This window comes from Apiotrichum porosum (assembly GCF_003942205.1).
Source record: "Apiotrichum porosum strain DSM 27194 chromosome Unknown scaffold_6, whole genome shotgun sequence".
Taxonomy (NCBI): domain Eukaryota; kingdom Fungi; phylum Basidiomycota; class Tremellomycetes; order Trichosporonales; family Trichosporonaceae; genus Apiotrichum; species Apiotrichum porosum.
Window position 1 is genome coordinate 1,103,677 of NW_021167113.1, and position 13,064 is coordinate 1,116,740.

General features: G+C 59.4%; 6 protein-coding genes across 6 annotated transcripts; 4 read left to right on the forward strand and 2 right to left on the reverse strand.

The window, feature by feature from the left end:
- Positions 1–412: 412 nt before the first annotated feature.
- EHS24_008189 (uncharacterized protein) lies at positions 413–1,555 on the forward strand (the record flags this gene model as incomplete). Its single annotated transcript, XM_028623509.1, has 2 exons — positions 413–1,193; positions 1,236–1,555. The coding sequence occupies 2 exons, from the start codon at positions 413–415 to the stop codon at positions 1,553–1,555; spliced, it is 1,101 nt and encodes a 366-aa protein (XP_028476442.1).
- Positions 1,556–3,179: 1,624 nt separating this feature from the next.
- EHS24_008190 (uncharacterized protein) lies at positions 3,180–5,011 on the forward strand (the record flags this gene model as incomplete). Its single annotated transcript, XM_028623510.1, has 5 exons — positions 3,180–3,258; positions 3,304–3,316; positions 3,377–3,436; positions 3,482–3,522; positions 3,570–5,011. 5 exons carry the CDS (start codon positions 3,180–3,182, stop codon positions 5,009–5,011), a joined length of 1,635 nt encoding a protein of 544 aa, XP_028476443.1.
- A 192-nt stretch (positions 5,012–5,203) lies between these two features.
- On the reverse strand, positions 5,204–6,504 carry EHS24_008191 (uncharacterized protein; the record flags this gene model as incomplete). Its single annotated transcript, XM_028623511.1, has 4 exons — positions 5,204–5,523; positions 5,577–6,019; positions 6,118–6,328; positions 6,393–6,504. 4 exons carry the CDS (start codon positions 6,502–6,504, stop codon positions 5,204–5,206), a joined length of 1,086 nt encoding a protein of 361 aa, XP_028476444.1.
- A 615-nt stretch (positions 6,505–7,119) lies between these two features.
- EHS24_008192 (uncharacterized protein) lies at positions 7,120–8,100 on the reverse strand (the record flags this gene model as incomplete). The annotated part of the gene is made up of 1 exon (XM_028623512.1): positions 7,120–8,100. One exon carries the CDS (start codon positions 8,098–8,100, stop codon positions 7,120–7,122), a length of 981 nt encoding a protein of 326 aa, XP_028476445.1.
- A 642-nt stretch (positions 8,101–8,742) lies between these two features.
- Positions 8,743–10,349, forward strand: EHS24_008193 (uncharacterized protein; the record flags this gene model as incomplete). The annotated part of the gene is made up of 6 exons (XM_028623513.1): positions 8,743–8,750; positions 8,814–9,130; positions 9,171–9,196; positions 9,244–9,467; positions 9,524–10,008; positions 10,057–10,349. The coding sequence occupies 6 exons, from the start codon at positions 8,743–8,745 to the stop codon at positions 10,347–10,349; spliced, it is 1,353 nt and encodes a 450-aa protein (XP_028476446.1).
- A 470-nt stretch (positions 10,350–10,819) lies between these two features.
- On the forward strand, positions 10,820–12,966 carry VPS62_2 (Vacuolar protein sorting-associated protein 62; the record flags this gene model as incomplete). The annotated part of the gene is made up of 14 exons (XM_028623514.1): positions 10,820–11,025; positions 11,076–11,133; positions 11,192–11,224; positions 11,262–11,495; positions 11,535–11,551; positions 11,592–11,647; positions 11,688–11,704; positions 11,741–11,789; positions 11,829–11,859; positions 11,898–12,006; positions 12,062–12,175; positions 12,324–12,374; positions 12,412–12,522; positions 12,625–12,966. 14 exons carry the CDS (start codon positions 10,820–10,822, stop codon positions 12,964–12,966), a joined length of 1,428 nt encoding a protein of 475 aa, XP_028476447.1.
- Positions 12,967–13,064: the final 98 nt, after the last annotated feature.

A 13,064-nucleotide genomic window follows, 5' to 3' on the forward strand; every position in this document is an offset into this window, starting at 1 on the left:
CCCTCATGCCCCCACATGGCCACATGCACACGACCGGCACGACCGTGGATTCCTGATGTCTGTGGCCCTGTGGTGGATCTCTGGATCTCTGGATCTCTGGCCGACGGGGACACTTTCCGGGCAACCTACACCTCTCTGCAAGAGCAACATCACCCACGGCCATGCAACCTGCACAGTGCACTGACAATCACTGGACTTGACTACCGACCGCCGGCCGACTCGTCACTTGCCTCCACTTTCTCTCATGTCACTCACTTTACGTTAATGTACCTCGACCAAGTGCTATAAAGACGTCTCTGTGAAGCTGCTGGACTGATTCCATCAACCACAACTCCAACTGCTACTGAACTGCCATCACTTACCACCTCAACCAACGCCACTGCCTTCACCCCAGCACCACCTTCCATCAAACATGTCCACTGCCTCTGCTCCCGAGACCTTTGACTCCTGGGTCGGCCACGACGTCACCGACGTCGTCAAGGGCGAGCTCAAGTTTGAGCCTGTCCCCGTAAAGCCATGGGACGAGGACGACATTGACGTCAAGGTCACCCACTGCGGCCTCTGTGGCTCCGACTTTTCCATGCTCGCCGGCCACTTCTTCCCTCTCCTCCCCCAGCAGGTCTGCGGCCACGAAATTGTCGGCGAGGTTACACGCATCGGCTCCCAAGTCAAGGACGTCAAGGTCGGCGACAGGGTCGGTATCGGAGCCCAGTGCGACGGCTGCCTTGAATGCGAGTGGTGCGTCAAGGGCGAGGAGCAGTTCTGCCCTCAGATGACCTTCACCCTCGGTGCTCCTTACCCGCGCGGCAACGCCAAGGGCACCTTTTCCCACGGCGGCTTTGCCAAGTATTGGCGCGGTCCAGCTCGCTTTGCCATCCCCATTCCTGCTTCGCTGGACTCTGCGGAGGCTGCGCCGTTGCTGTGTGCCGGTGCCACTGTCTATTCGCCCCTGAAGTACTATGGTGCCGGCCCAGGCAAGAACATTGGTGTCGTCGGCATCGGTGGGCTGGGGCACGTTGCAGTGATGCTAGCCAAGGCGATGGGCGCGTCGGTGACTGTCCTCAGCCGTGGCGAAGCTAAGCGTGACGAGGCCAAGCAGCTCGGCGCCGACGACTACATCCCGACTACAAAGGACGCCGCGGCCGACGTCAAGGGCCGCGAGCGCTCTCTGGACTTCATTATCTGCACCATAAGTGTGTATCAAATTGGCCTAGAAAACTGGAGCTGACAACCAGACCCCGAGTCCCTTCCCGCCAGCGACTACATGACCATGCTCAAGCCCCGTGGCACCTTTGTCCTCCTTGGCATCGTTCCCAAGCCCCTCGAGCTCAGCACCATGGGCATGGTCGTGGGCGTTTCTGGTATCGCTGGCTCGCAGATCGGTTCTCCAGCCGAGCTCAAGGAGCTCATGGAGTTTGCTGCCAAGCACAAGATCAGGCCCTGGGTCCAGAAATGCTCGATGGACAACATCAACCAGGCCATGGCCGACTACCAGGCCGGCAAGCCCAAGTACCGCATCGTTCTTGTCAACACCGACAACGGCGGCACGTTGTAGTAATTGGCGCCTTATCCTTTCTATCATGCAACCTTGCCAAATTTGACCAGGGAATGAGTACAACGAGTCCAATGCATGAATAGTGCACTGTGTAAGACAGAAGTGGGTTTCGCAGCAAATGCGACGTGTAGTGTAATAATGGGGGATCGGTTAAGAAACGCACAACGCACGGTGCGTGGAACGCACCTCACACGGTGGGTGGCTTGCGCGAGGAAAACCCACTAGGCCGGTGCTGAACACACCGGACGGTTTCTCTATTGGTTTCGAGAAACACACTAGGCCGGTGCTGAACACACCGGAAGGCTTCTTTATTGGTTTCGGCGAGGGTTGAGAAACACACTAGGCCATGCTGAGCACACCGGAAGGCTTCTCTATTGGTTTCGGCGAGAAACACACTAGGCCGGTGCTGAACACACCGCACAGTTCTGTATTGGTTTCGCGACAATGAAGAAACCAACATGACCGAGCTCGTCCAACATCGGCCAGCTCTCTACAGTTCCCTGGCTCCCTAGCGGGTTTTGGTTTTGGCGAGACGCGAGAAACCACCTGTACGCATTGCAGCTAGCATTTGCTGGTGTCTTGTCTGTACAGTGCGTACGGGTCTGTTTTCGGCACTGTGAGAAACCAAATGGTGCACGCCGCGCGCACAATTCGCACCACAAAGTACCACGACTGCTCAACGGATCATACTGTCCGCCTCTTGGCTTTTTGGGTCTGCTGTGCCCGAGCACGGAGACGCGGGTAGATGTGGAGCACGATTGACGATCTACAGGTGCGAAGCCCCGCCCCCGCCTGTGTTGCTTCCTGCCTTGCCGCTCACGCCATCGACGCCGTGGCTTCTCAGCGCTGCAGTGGTGTGAGGCAATTCGGAGCGGCGCCCAACAGTCCGTCGATCCGTCGAGTCGAGGCGGGAGCGTCTTTCCATATCTCGGACCAAAAAAACCACTAGCCACGATCCCCAATGCGAACTGGGTGCGGGCTTCAACCTCCAATGAGTGTGCGTTGCCAGTGTACCCAGTGTCAGGGAGGTGCAGCACTAGCGCACTGACGGGGAGCGGGCCTGGCGCGCTTAGAGACCCTCGGAGCTGCGGAGCAGTCGATGATTTCGAAGAGGAAACAGCTCCACCGGACCGACGCCGTGCGCGCAGAAGAGTGGTGCGCCTATACGCGGCGTTCCGCTTTTGCCGCCCAGCGGTCATCTGGGCCTGGGTCCGCTCCGGTGGCCCCACCCGCTATAAAGGATCCATGGCACCACCTCTTTTTCAGCTCCCACACCCACTCCACAAACCCCAACCCCCCCCCTTCATCCCACCCCCCACCGACCCCCAGGTCAGTCATGAACAAGACAAGCGAGCGGCGAGGAGCCCACCCTCTACTCGCCGTCTCGGCCGCCCAGCAAACATGATCCGCACATCACACAACACCCCACTTTAACAATCAAGAAGCGTGGACTAGGCTCCGCCTTCGAGATGCAACACGGGTGCCAGGCTTGCATCAATGACCTCCGGGCCGTCTCTCGTCGCCACACCTGTCACGGGCGTGGAGCGATGCAGATGGCCTTGGTTTTAAAAATTGGTCATGCAGCCTGTGCTGAGATCACACCGTCAGCAGCGGAACCAGGATAATGCCTGCGTCGCTAGTTGCCTCTCCCCTCATCCCCGCTCACATGCCCAGCAGGAAGCCATGCAAGACTGGCACACGATGTGAGTTGTTATTTGTGTTGATGCTTTGGATCTCGCCCGTGGTAGTTGGACGACCCGGGTGTGCTCACTGCGCGTCTTGGTTGCCGACAGTTTGACAGGCAATACTGACCCAGCGCAGTCCGAATGTTCGAGACACGCTCTCAAGGTTCCAAGATGGGGGCCGTGTACGCCTCAACTTGTAAGTTGTTTCCTCTTGCCTGGCGAGCAACAACTAACGGGACAGCTTCCTGAGCATCATCTTCGTTGGAATGATCCTCAACGGATGTACGTTTTGCCACTCACGCGACCCACGGAGCTCCACTCACCAACAGACGACGGCACCCTTATCTCGGGTCTCCAGGCCTTCCAGTCGTGGAACGATGACCTCGGTCTCACCGACAACCCCAACTCGGCGGCACTGCTTGGTCTGCTCAACGCAGCGGGTCCTCTTTCCGGTTTTGTCATCGGCCCCATCATCCAATGGATTGACGACACTTTCGGCCGTCGCTGGGGTATCCGCTTTTACGGCTACACCATTCTCACCGGTACCGTCATCTCGGTTGTCGCCGGTGTCAACTCGGCCAAGGGCAACAGTGGCTACACCCTCTTTGTCATCGGTCGCTTCATTATCGGCTTCGGACAGGCGTCGTTCCTCATGACCTCGCTTGTCGTCGTCCAAGAGATCACCCACCCGCGCACTCGTGAGACCGTTGCCGGCTCTTGGGACTCGTACTACATCATCGGCATGGTCCTCGCCTCATGGGTCAACTTTGGTACCTCGTTCATGTCGGGTTCGTGGGGCTGGCGTCTGCCTTACCTTCTGCAGGTGCCCATGGCTCTCTACGTCCTCATCGCCGTCCAGTTCATGCCCGAGACCCCTCGTTACCTCATCAGCAAGGGCGAGGACGAAAAGGCCCTCCAGTTTATGGCCACCTACCACGGAAACGGCGATGCCAGCGACCCCCTTGTCGTGTTCGAGTTCCAGGAGATGAAGGATGCCATCGAGGCTGAGCGTATCGCCAAGGCTGAGAAGTGGTCCACCATTCTGCGCTCGCCTTCCAACCGCCACCGTCTCGGTCTCGCGGCGCTCATGTCGTTCCTCACCAACCTCTCGGGTTCGTCCATCATCTTCTACTACTACTCTGTTGTGTTCGACCTCGTCGGCATCACCGACACCACCACCCAGACTGGTATCGCTGCTGGCATGAACGTCTTCCAGTGGATCGCTCAGATTGCCGCCATCTGGACCGGCAAGTACGTCGGTCGCAAAAAGATTATCCTGGCCAACTGGCCCATGCTCTTGCTCGTCCTCGTCGGTCTCACCGTCTCGGGCGCTACGTTTGCCCACTCTGGCGAAACCGACCACAAGTCTGCCGTGGCCACCGTCGCACTTGTCTGGATCTACATGGGCTTTTACAACTTCTGCAACCCCATCCTGTACTCGTACCCGGCCGAGGTGCAGACCTTTTCCATGCGCTCCAAGGGTCTCCTGATCTGGAACTCGGTCACCCAGATCCAGGCCATCTACGTCACCTTTGTCGACTCAATCGCCCTCGACGCCATCGGATACAAGTACTACATCGTCTACATGCCCCTGGTCATCCTCCAGATCTTCCTCGTCAAGTACTTCATGGTCGAGACCAAGGGCTTTACGCTCGAGGAGGTCGCCTTGGCCTTTGAGAACGCTAGCTCGACCAACCTGCCCATGATCCGCGACGCCGAGGCTGCTGGCACCGTCGACACTGCCTCGGTTGGCGGTGACTCGAAGGAGTAAGCGGGTCTGGCCTGGCTGGCTTTTTAAAAAAACAAAACATCGTACCCTGCATTCAACAGCAGCTACATAATCTCTCTGCATCCCTTTCTGATCTCCTGCTTGCTTGGCTGCCGCTACATCCGTGCTGCCGCCGTCGTCCTGCCAAACATGAGCACCACTGATCACTGGTTTCGCCAATTTTGAAACTGTTGCCTACATCTTACCGCCGTTGTCCGTGTTGACGAGCACGTAGCGGTAATTGGGCTTGCCATCGCCAAAGTCGACCATGGCCTTGTTAATGTCGTCCATGTTCCAGCGTTGGACCCAGAGCTTGATGTCCTTTTCAGCGGCGAGCGCGAACAGGTCGGCAATGTCCTCGGGCGAACCGATATTGCTGCCCACGACGCCGCGGCCTCCGATGATGAGCGGGATGGTGGGCACTGCGAGGGGCGTGAGGACGATACCCACGACGACGATGAGGCCCTTGGGCGCGAGGAGGGAGAGGTAGTCTGCGACGGGGAGCACATCTGGGTCTTGGGGGGAAGAGTTAGCATGTGCGTTGTTTCCCAGGTGTGGCAGGACGAACTGATGGTGCAAATGATGAGGTCCAAGCTGTTCTCGTGGCCCTTGAAGTCCTCTTTGAGGTCCTTGCCTGTGGAGATGTACGTCGTGGCACCGAGCGCGAGCGCGTCGGCCTTCTTGGCCTCGCCCCTCGAAATGGCCGTGACCTGCGCGCCCATGGCCTTTGCGATGAGGACAGCGGCATGGCCCAGGCCACCAATGCCAATCACGCCCACGCGCTTGCGGGTCGTGCCCGCACCGTACGTCTTCATGGGACTGTACACCGTCACGCCGGCGCACAGCAGCGGCGCGGCGTTTCCCGGGTCCAGAGACGCAGGGAGCTTGACGGCGTACCGGCTTGCTCCCCGCCACATCTTTGCAAAGCCGCCGTGCGACATGGTGCCCTTTGCCGCACCACGGCCATACTTGAGTCCCAGCGTCCAAGTGATGCCCGCGCAATATTGGTCGCTGTACGTCAGTCGAGGCTTGTTTCAACGCGCTGGCTGTTTGGCTGGCCGAGTCCACCACTTCGTACAGCCAGGCCATCCACAGAAACGAAGACTCACTCTTTGTTCTTGCACAAGTCACACTCGCGACACGCATCACACTGCCAGCCGACGCCCACCATGTCCCCGACCTTGAGGTTGGCCACCTTGGGCCCGACCCTGACCACCTCGCCAACGATCTCATGGCCGCCCACACGGGGCTCGAGCGGCGCATACTCGCCCTTGAGGACCCCGTAGTCGCTTGCGCAGATACCGCAGTACATGATCTTGACTGGAAGGCGGTAAGGTCAGTATGTTCCCAAGGCCCAAGGAATAGAGCTCGCCCCGCGGCTTACCGTCAACGTCATCCTCGTCCCACGCCTTGGGGGTGACCTGCTGGAATTGGAGACCGCCCGTGACGCCCGCGGCGTCCAGTCCGACCCACGATCCGACGGTCTCGTCGCTCATGGTGTTCCTTGGTTCTTGTGTAGTAGGGGAAGTCGGGGGAAGCGTATCGCGGATAAGTGTTGGAGTGAAGTGGTAGAAGGCTGGGGAGACGAACAGGCCAGCGCCGGACCAACCTCTTATTTGAGGTCGTGCAATCCCCCCTCAAGAACTCCAGAATCCACTCCACTTTTAGACTGGGTTTGTTTCAATTGATGATGGCATACCTGGAATCTGGAGGCCTGGAGCGGAACGCAAAGGGAAGTGGGTTAAATGAAGGAGATGCACGCGTGGGCTGCTCTCACCGGCGGACAGACACTCACATGTGCTGCAGCCCGCAGCCGCACAGCTGACTCTGCTGGCACGTGCCAGGCCCCGGCTCGCATGATAAGGAGGAGCGCGGCTCAAACATTAATGCCATCGAACTGCGACTGCTGTGGCGTATCGTCGTCCAGCGATTAGGAGCGGTAATGCTCGGAATTCACGACCCGTTAGTGTGCAGATATCGCATCCGGCTTGTCGCGAGCGTTGCGGGGCACTCGTGCACTCGAGCGATCGAGCTGTGCAGCTAGCACGTGTACATATCCAACGTGTATGTGGTTTACATTTTCCTATACACTGGTCAGCATTGCCGTGCGATCACTGCATGACAACGACGAGGCGGGGCTTGGCACCCTTCTGAGCCCACGCCTGGGAAATGTCCTTGAGGGGGACGGAAGTGGCATCGACATCGAGCTTGAGCCTGGCCGCGACCTTGAAGACCTCGGCGATCGAGTCGAGGAGGGTGGCCTCTGTGACGCTGTTGAGGCCAGAGCCCATGAGTTCGAGCGCCGACGAGCGCAGTAGGGCGGCAGAAATGGGTATCTCAGGAACACCGGCGGCCGTGCCCACATTGACGTAGCGGACGCGGTGGCCATCAGCGAGGTTTCCCGGGATGGACGCGAGGATGGCCTCAGTCGAGGGGCCGTACAGATAGTCGATGATGATGTCGATGCCCTTGCAGCCGTTCTGCTTAAACTCGGCCGCAACAGCCTTCTTGAACTCGGCCTCGCCGTCGGTGAGGTTGAACGCAATCGTGACGTCGGCACCGACGGCCTTGAGCTCCTCGAGCTGCTGGGCGTTACGTGCCGTCGCAATGACCTTGCCGGCGCCGAGCTCCTTGGCCAGTTGGATGGCAAGCTTGCCAGCCGTGCCCGTTGCGCCATTGATGAGCACCGTCTCGCCTTTGGCAATGTGGGCGCGGTGGACCATGGACGCCCACGCCGACATGCCCGGGTTGGCAACTGACGCGGCTGTCACATCGTCGAGATCGTCGGGGATCGAGCGCAGCGATGCCTTGTCGACGAGCGCCTGCTGTCCCAGCGCGCCGTACGCAGCGTCCGGGAACGCAAAGTACACGCGCTCGCCGGAGCCCGCGACGGTTCCCACGCCGTCAAAGCCCGGGACGAAGGGGCACGCGCTCGTCGAGCTGTAGTGTGTGCCGGATGCGCGCATCTTGGTGAGACTGCTGAGGGCCGCGGCGGTCACGTTGACGACGACCTTGGTACCCGTCGCGGTGGGGGCGTCAATGTCGCCGTACACTGGAGGAGCGCCTGCAGACTGGACGATGGCGGCCTTCATGGTGAGAGAATGGACAAGTGTGGGAGTGAGTTGAACGACCTGCCCCATATGGTCGCGCGGTCGTTAGCGCCGGGTGCTCGTTGTCGCTCGCCGCCCCCGATCATCCGCGTCGGGCTCGGCGTCAGCGTTCATACACTCCTTATCTGATATTCCCCTCTGTCGTTTGTGTCCTCCCAGAAACACACCACATGGATGGTGAACACCATGCCAGTACGCATGGTGTGTTTCTCTGCCCCGGTGGTGGTGGTGGAGGTGATAAACACACTATGAAGGTCGACGGCCGCACAGATGGCCGCCTCTATGTGTTTCTTCAGGGCCCTGAGATCAGAACCTAAATCATATTGGAATCGGATTAAAAAAGCGCAGGCTATTGCGATTAATGCCTTGGCGCTGTTTGACTTGTCCTCACTTTATCACTTGTCCACACCCGCAAGCATCATGCACACATGTGCCTTTATATCAGCGAGGATACACACGCTTTGCAAGCGTTTGCGGAAAGGTGCTTCAGACACCATGGCTCAACGCAGTCCCATCTTCTGCTGTTGCAACATCTGCATCGTCCATCTCCATCGACCCTCCACCCACCGTCCACGATAACCGGGCCGCCGGCTATAGAAAATAAAGACTCAACCCCAAGCCACGATGCCGCAGTTGTCCCCACCACCACCATCTGTCTCTGACCAACCACTTCCCCTGTTCTCTTCCACCACCAGGCTCAGGAAGATGTACATCCCCCTCCTATCCACAGTCTTTCCCGAGCCCCGCAACGGCCCGTTTGCGACTGGCTACGAGGTGCTTCGCCTCCGCACCGGCGAACCCTACGCCGCGCCGACCCCACGCCGCAAGGATGGCTCGCCTGTCATGCGCCTGTCCGAGACTGTCGTGGCCGTCTACTACCCCACCAAGCCGACGTGGTGGCGGTTCCGCGGTAACGGCGTCCGCTGGCTGCCAGAGCCCACCGAGGGCATGTTCACGGGCTATCGTATCTTCCTCGGGTGGTTTGTGCCCGTATCCGCATTGCTGTGGCTCGGTGCGTACACGGAACTGCAACCAGTGGAGCTGACCGCCAGTCTGCAAGATCCTCGTCCGGCCCAAGGTGTGTCTCGCGAGCTAGAAACTGCTCGAGCTAGCCGCTGATATCAGATGCCTGTCCACCCCGCGGCGGCGGTCGCCCCGCACAACAAACCATTCCCGCTCGTCGTCTTCTCTCACGGTCTCTCCGGCACGCGCAACACCTACTCGCAAATGTGCCAGCGTCTCGTGTCCGAGGGCTACGTGGTTCTTGCCGTTGAGCACGCCGACGGCTCTGGACCATGCGTCATCCGCGATGGCAAGTCGTGGACGTTTACAAAGCTCGACGAGACTGTGTATGTCCCTTTCGTTGTTCCCTTATTGGAGGCCGGAGACTGACGAATGTGTGCAGCTGGCCTGAAAAGGACGACGGCTCGCCTCCATACGACAGGATAGACCTGCGTGCTTGCCAGCTCGACTTCCGCGTCCGCGAGGTGTACGAGGCGTATGCGGCCTTCTGTCGCCTGATGGCTGGGTCCCAGGCCGACATGGAGATTATCGAGGGCTCACCCGAGGTCGTCGGAGCACTCCGCGGTCGCGTCGACATTGACAACGTCAAACTCATGGGCCACTCGTTTGGCGGCGGCACACTCATGCGCTTGCTCACCACGGTGCCTCCCCACCCGTACACCGCGATGCCCCTTGAAAAGGCCATTGTCCTCGACCCGTGGTACGAGCCCGGCGCCATTGCGCCCACTTTGCCACCCCCCTCGACTCCAGTCCCTCCTACGATGATCATCAACAGCCAGCAGTGGACCGAGCGCGAGGACTTCCCAATGGCCTGCGAAGAGGCCAAGGGTATCTCTGCATCGCTGTGCACCATTATGGGAATGCGTCGTGAGTCTGTTAGCTTGTCCACTTCTGGCTGCATGAGCTGACAATCAGACAATGCCTGTTCCGACTTTGGCCTCCTTACCCTCCCCGGCCGCGCGACCAGCTTCCTCGACCAGATTCACGGCCTCATTACGGGCCACCTTACCAACAGCCCTCATGCCTCGCTCCTCGCTCGGCCAGACGGCGGAGATGTCCAGTTCACGAGGGGCAAGATGCCTCGTGGTAGCTTCGGCGAGATCCGCGTCCACTTCTCCGGCAAGACAGAGAGCCCGGTTGAGGGCGAGGCGGGTGAGACAGGCGAGGCCCATGACGAGTCGACGCCTCTGGTTCATGCCGCCGCGTAGAATCTATGCACATGTAGCAGCGTTGTAAAACAGTCTATCCCATAAATGCAGAGGGTGTCTCGAAGATGAATGCCGACGGACCACTCGGATATAGCGGTAGCCGCGATGACGCGCACACTCGGATCTCTCGGATGTCAAGTCGTCTCACAGCGATCACAGCGCGCTTGGCAACAACACGACTGGCGCACAGCAACGGATATCTTGGCATCAGCCATATCACCTCGACCCCTACACAACTGACACGTTCGAGACGCGACGTGCCGACGTGCTCGCCACCACACGCCGGCTTGGACTGGGTTCTCATGGTCGCAGCGCACGCTTCGCGACATCGCCGCAATGGTGAGTACCGTTCGCCACCCACCCTATAGACCGTGGCTTGGCCTTTCGGGAAAGTCAATCCGACGTTTCTTCACCACCTTTCCTGCGCTCACACACGTTCTCTACAGCGTAACACGTCCCCAAAGGTCACCATGGTCGCGACCACTGCGCTTGCCCTCGCCGTCCTGGGCGCCGTCGCCGTGTCTGCACTACCGTACGGTGGTCAACGTGTCCAGGTGCCCTTTCTCGGGATAAACCCAGGCAAGGACTCTGAAGGAGGCAAGCAGCAACTTGCACCGTCGCGCGACGCGGACATGGCAGCTCTGCTGGACAAGTATGCGCCCGTGTTCAAGCTTGCGTGGGTTACAACTGTTTAAACCGCCTCGCAATCGACTGACAGCTGTGCAGCTCGTCGGAGATCTTCTACCCCAGCTCGGTAAAGTACATGCTGGACCGGTACGCCTTTGTGAGTCACCAGATTACAGTATCCGCTTGGTATGATCTGGTCCTGACACGCTCCACAGGTCGAGCACAAGAACGGCACCACATATCGACCGGTGAGTTTGCTGTCATGGAGGCGCTAACTCGCAACAGCCACGTCACCTCTTCACGCCCTCTGGCCTCGCACATCTGCCGCAGAACGGCACGCGGCAGCTGCTCTCCCTCGACGAAGAGCACAATGCCCAACCGCACGTCCCCTCCAAAGACAGCGCGTTCCTGTACGGTCCAGCGGGGCAAGAAGGCGGCATGAAGCTTGGAGAGGACGGGAGGGGGCGGGTCGAGGAGGAAGTGTATGGCTTTTGGGTGGACCAGGGACGAGGTGTGGTGGTGAGTTCGCAAGCTTCGGACGCCTTGCTGACCTCGCAGGATCTGTGGTACTGGACGTGGGTTAGCGCTTTCCCTCATCGTCTGCTAACCCCTCAGGTTCTACCCGTACAACTTGGGCAAGGAGGTCGGCGCGCTTGGCTGGCTGGGGAACCGTGGGTTTGATGACAGCCTGCGCTTGGCTAACCCACCCAGATGTGGTGGACTGGGAGGTGAGATAAGTCTGGTTGAAATGTATCTGACAACAGCACCTGCGTATCCGAACAGTGAACGGGACAGCCGAGTCTGCCGACTTTGGTAGGTCGCTCGTAAATGCAGTCAGAACTGACCTCGCAGATACACATTCGGGCGGAAAGTTCAGTGCTGGGTGAGGTTCAAGTCGTACGCGCACTTCTAACGTCCCAGAACTTACCGCTGGCAAGAGATTGAGCGCTTCAACGACCGCCCAGTGGCATATATCGCCATGGGAAGCCATGGGATGTGGCCAGTGCCGGGCAAGCACGTCTACGCTCAGGTGGGTCCCCCCCCCCCCCCCCCCCCCCCCCTCGACCGGAAGGCTAAACCCTCAGCTCCTCAACCTCTGGCAACTGTACGACATTACAGACGACAACGGCGCCATCTGGGACACCCACGGCCGCGTTGTGCCCATTCAGTTTTGGAATGGCCCCGACAAGGCTGAAAAGGTGCATCATGAGGGGGAGCTGGGGTGGCTGGAATACTTGGGCAAGTGGGGGAACAAGGGTACCCAGAGTTGTTGGTGGCACCCGTTCGTGGGCATTTGCCAGGTGGGTATTGTATTGCCTGACAGCCCATGTAGCTGACAGAAACCAGATGATGGACGGTCCTCCAGGTCCGAACCGCAGGCTTGGGCGACCGCCGGAGGTAAGCTGAGGATGCCGAAATTTTAGCTGACATGCAGTGCATCCTCGGCAAGACGGCAGACGAGTCGTCAAGGTACGCGTTCTACCTTTCACACAACATCTCCGTCCAGGCAGAGCCATTGAACGTGACCTCGGTGGTAGTGGAGCAGGTGAGTGCTGGCTGGCCATGTATCTTCTCCGCCGACGCCAAGGCTGGAGCCTTGGCTTGGATCCCGAACAGCGACTTCAACGACGGAACGCTGACACAACAGATCTGTGCTCGTCCCTCGGTCTCTTCTGTCGAATGGTCCGACAACCTCACGGAACCCGAGCTGGAGACATGGGCAGCACCCGCTTCGTCCATCCCCTTTACCGGCTCGTCTGCCACCCCGTACAACGTCACCATGGGCGGGTGTGGCGGGAGCAGGAGTGCGGCGAAAGCGTACCGCGTCGCGCTGTATGATGGCGCTGGGGAACGGGTATCAACGAGCGACCTGCGCGTGTTGTGTATTTACGAAGCGGGCGAGGAGGGCAGTGTGTCCCGCAGTGCGGTGGATATCCATGATCTGGACGAGTGGAGGTGGCTGTTGAAGAAGGATGAGGACGACGAGTAATGACATGCACGACCAGCTTCGATAGCACGCGCTGTGAGATGTGTTGGGAAGCTGTATGTTGTATCACCCTAATGCCACACCGTGGTGTCCGTTCGTCT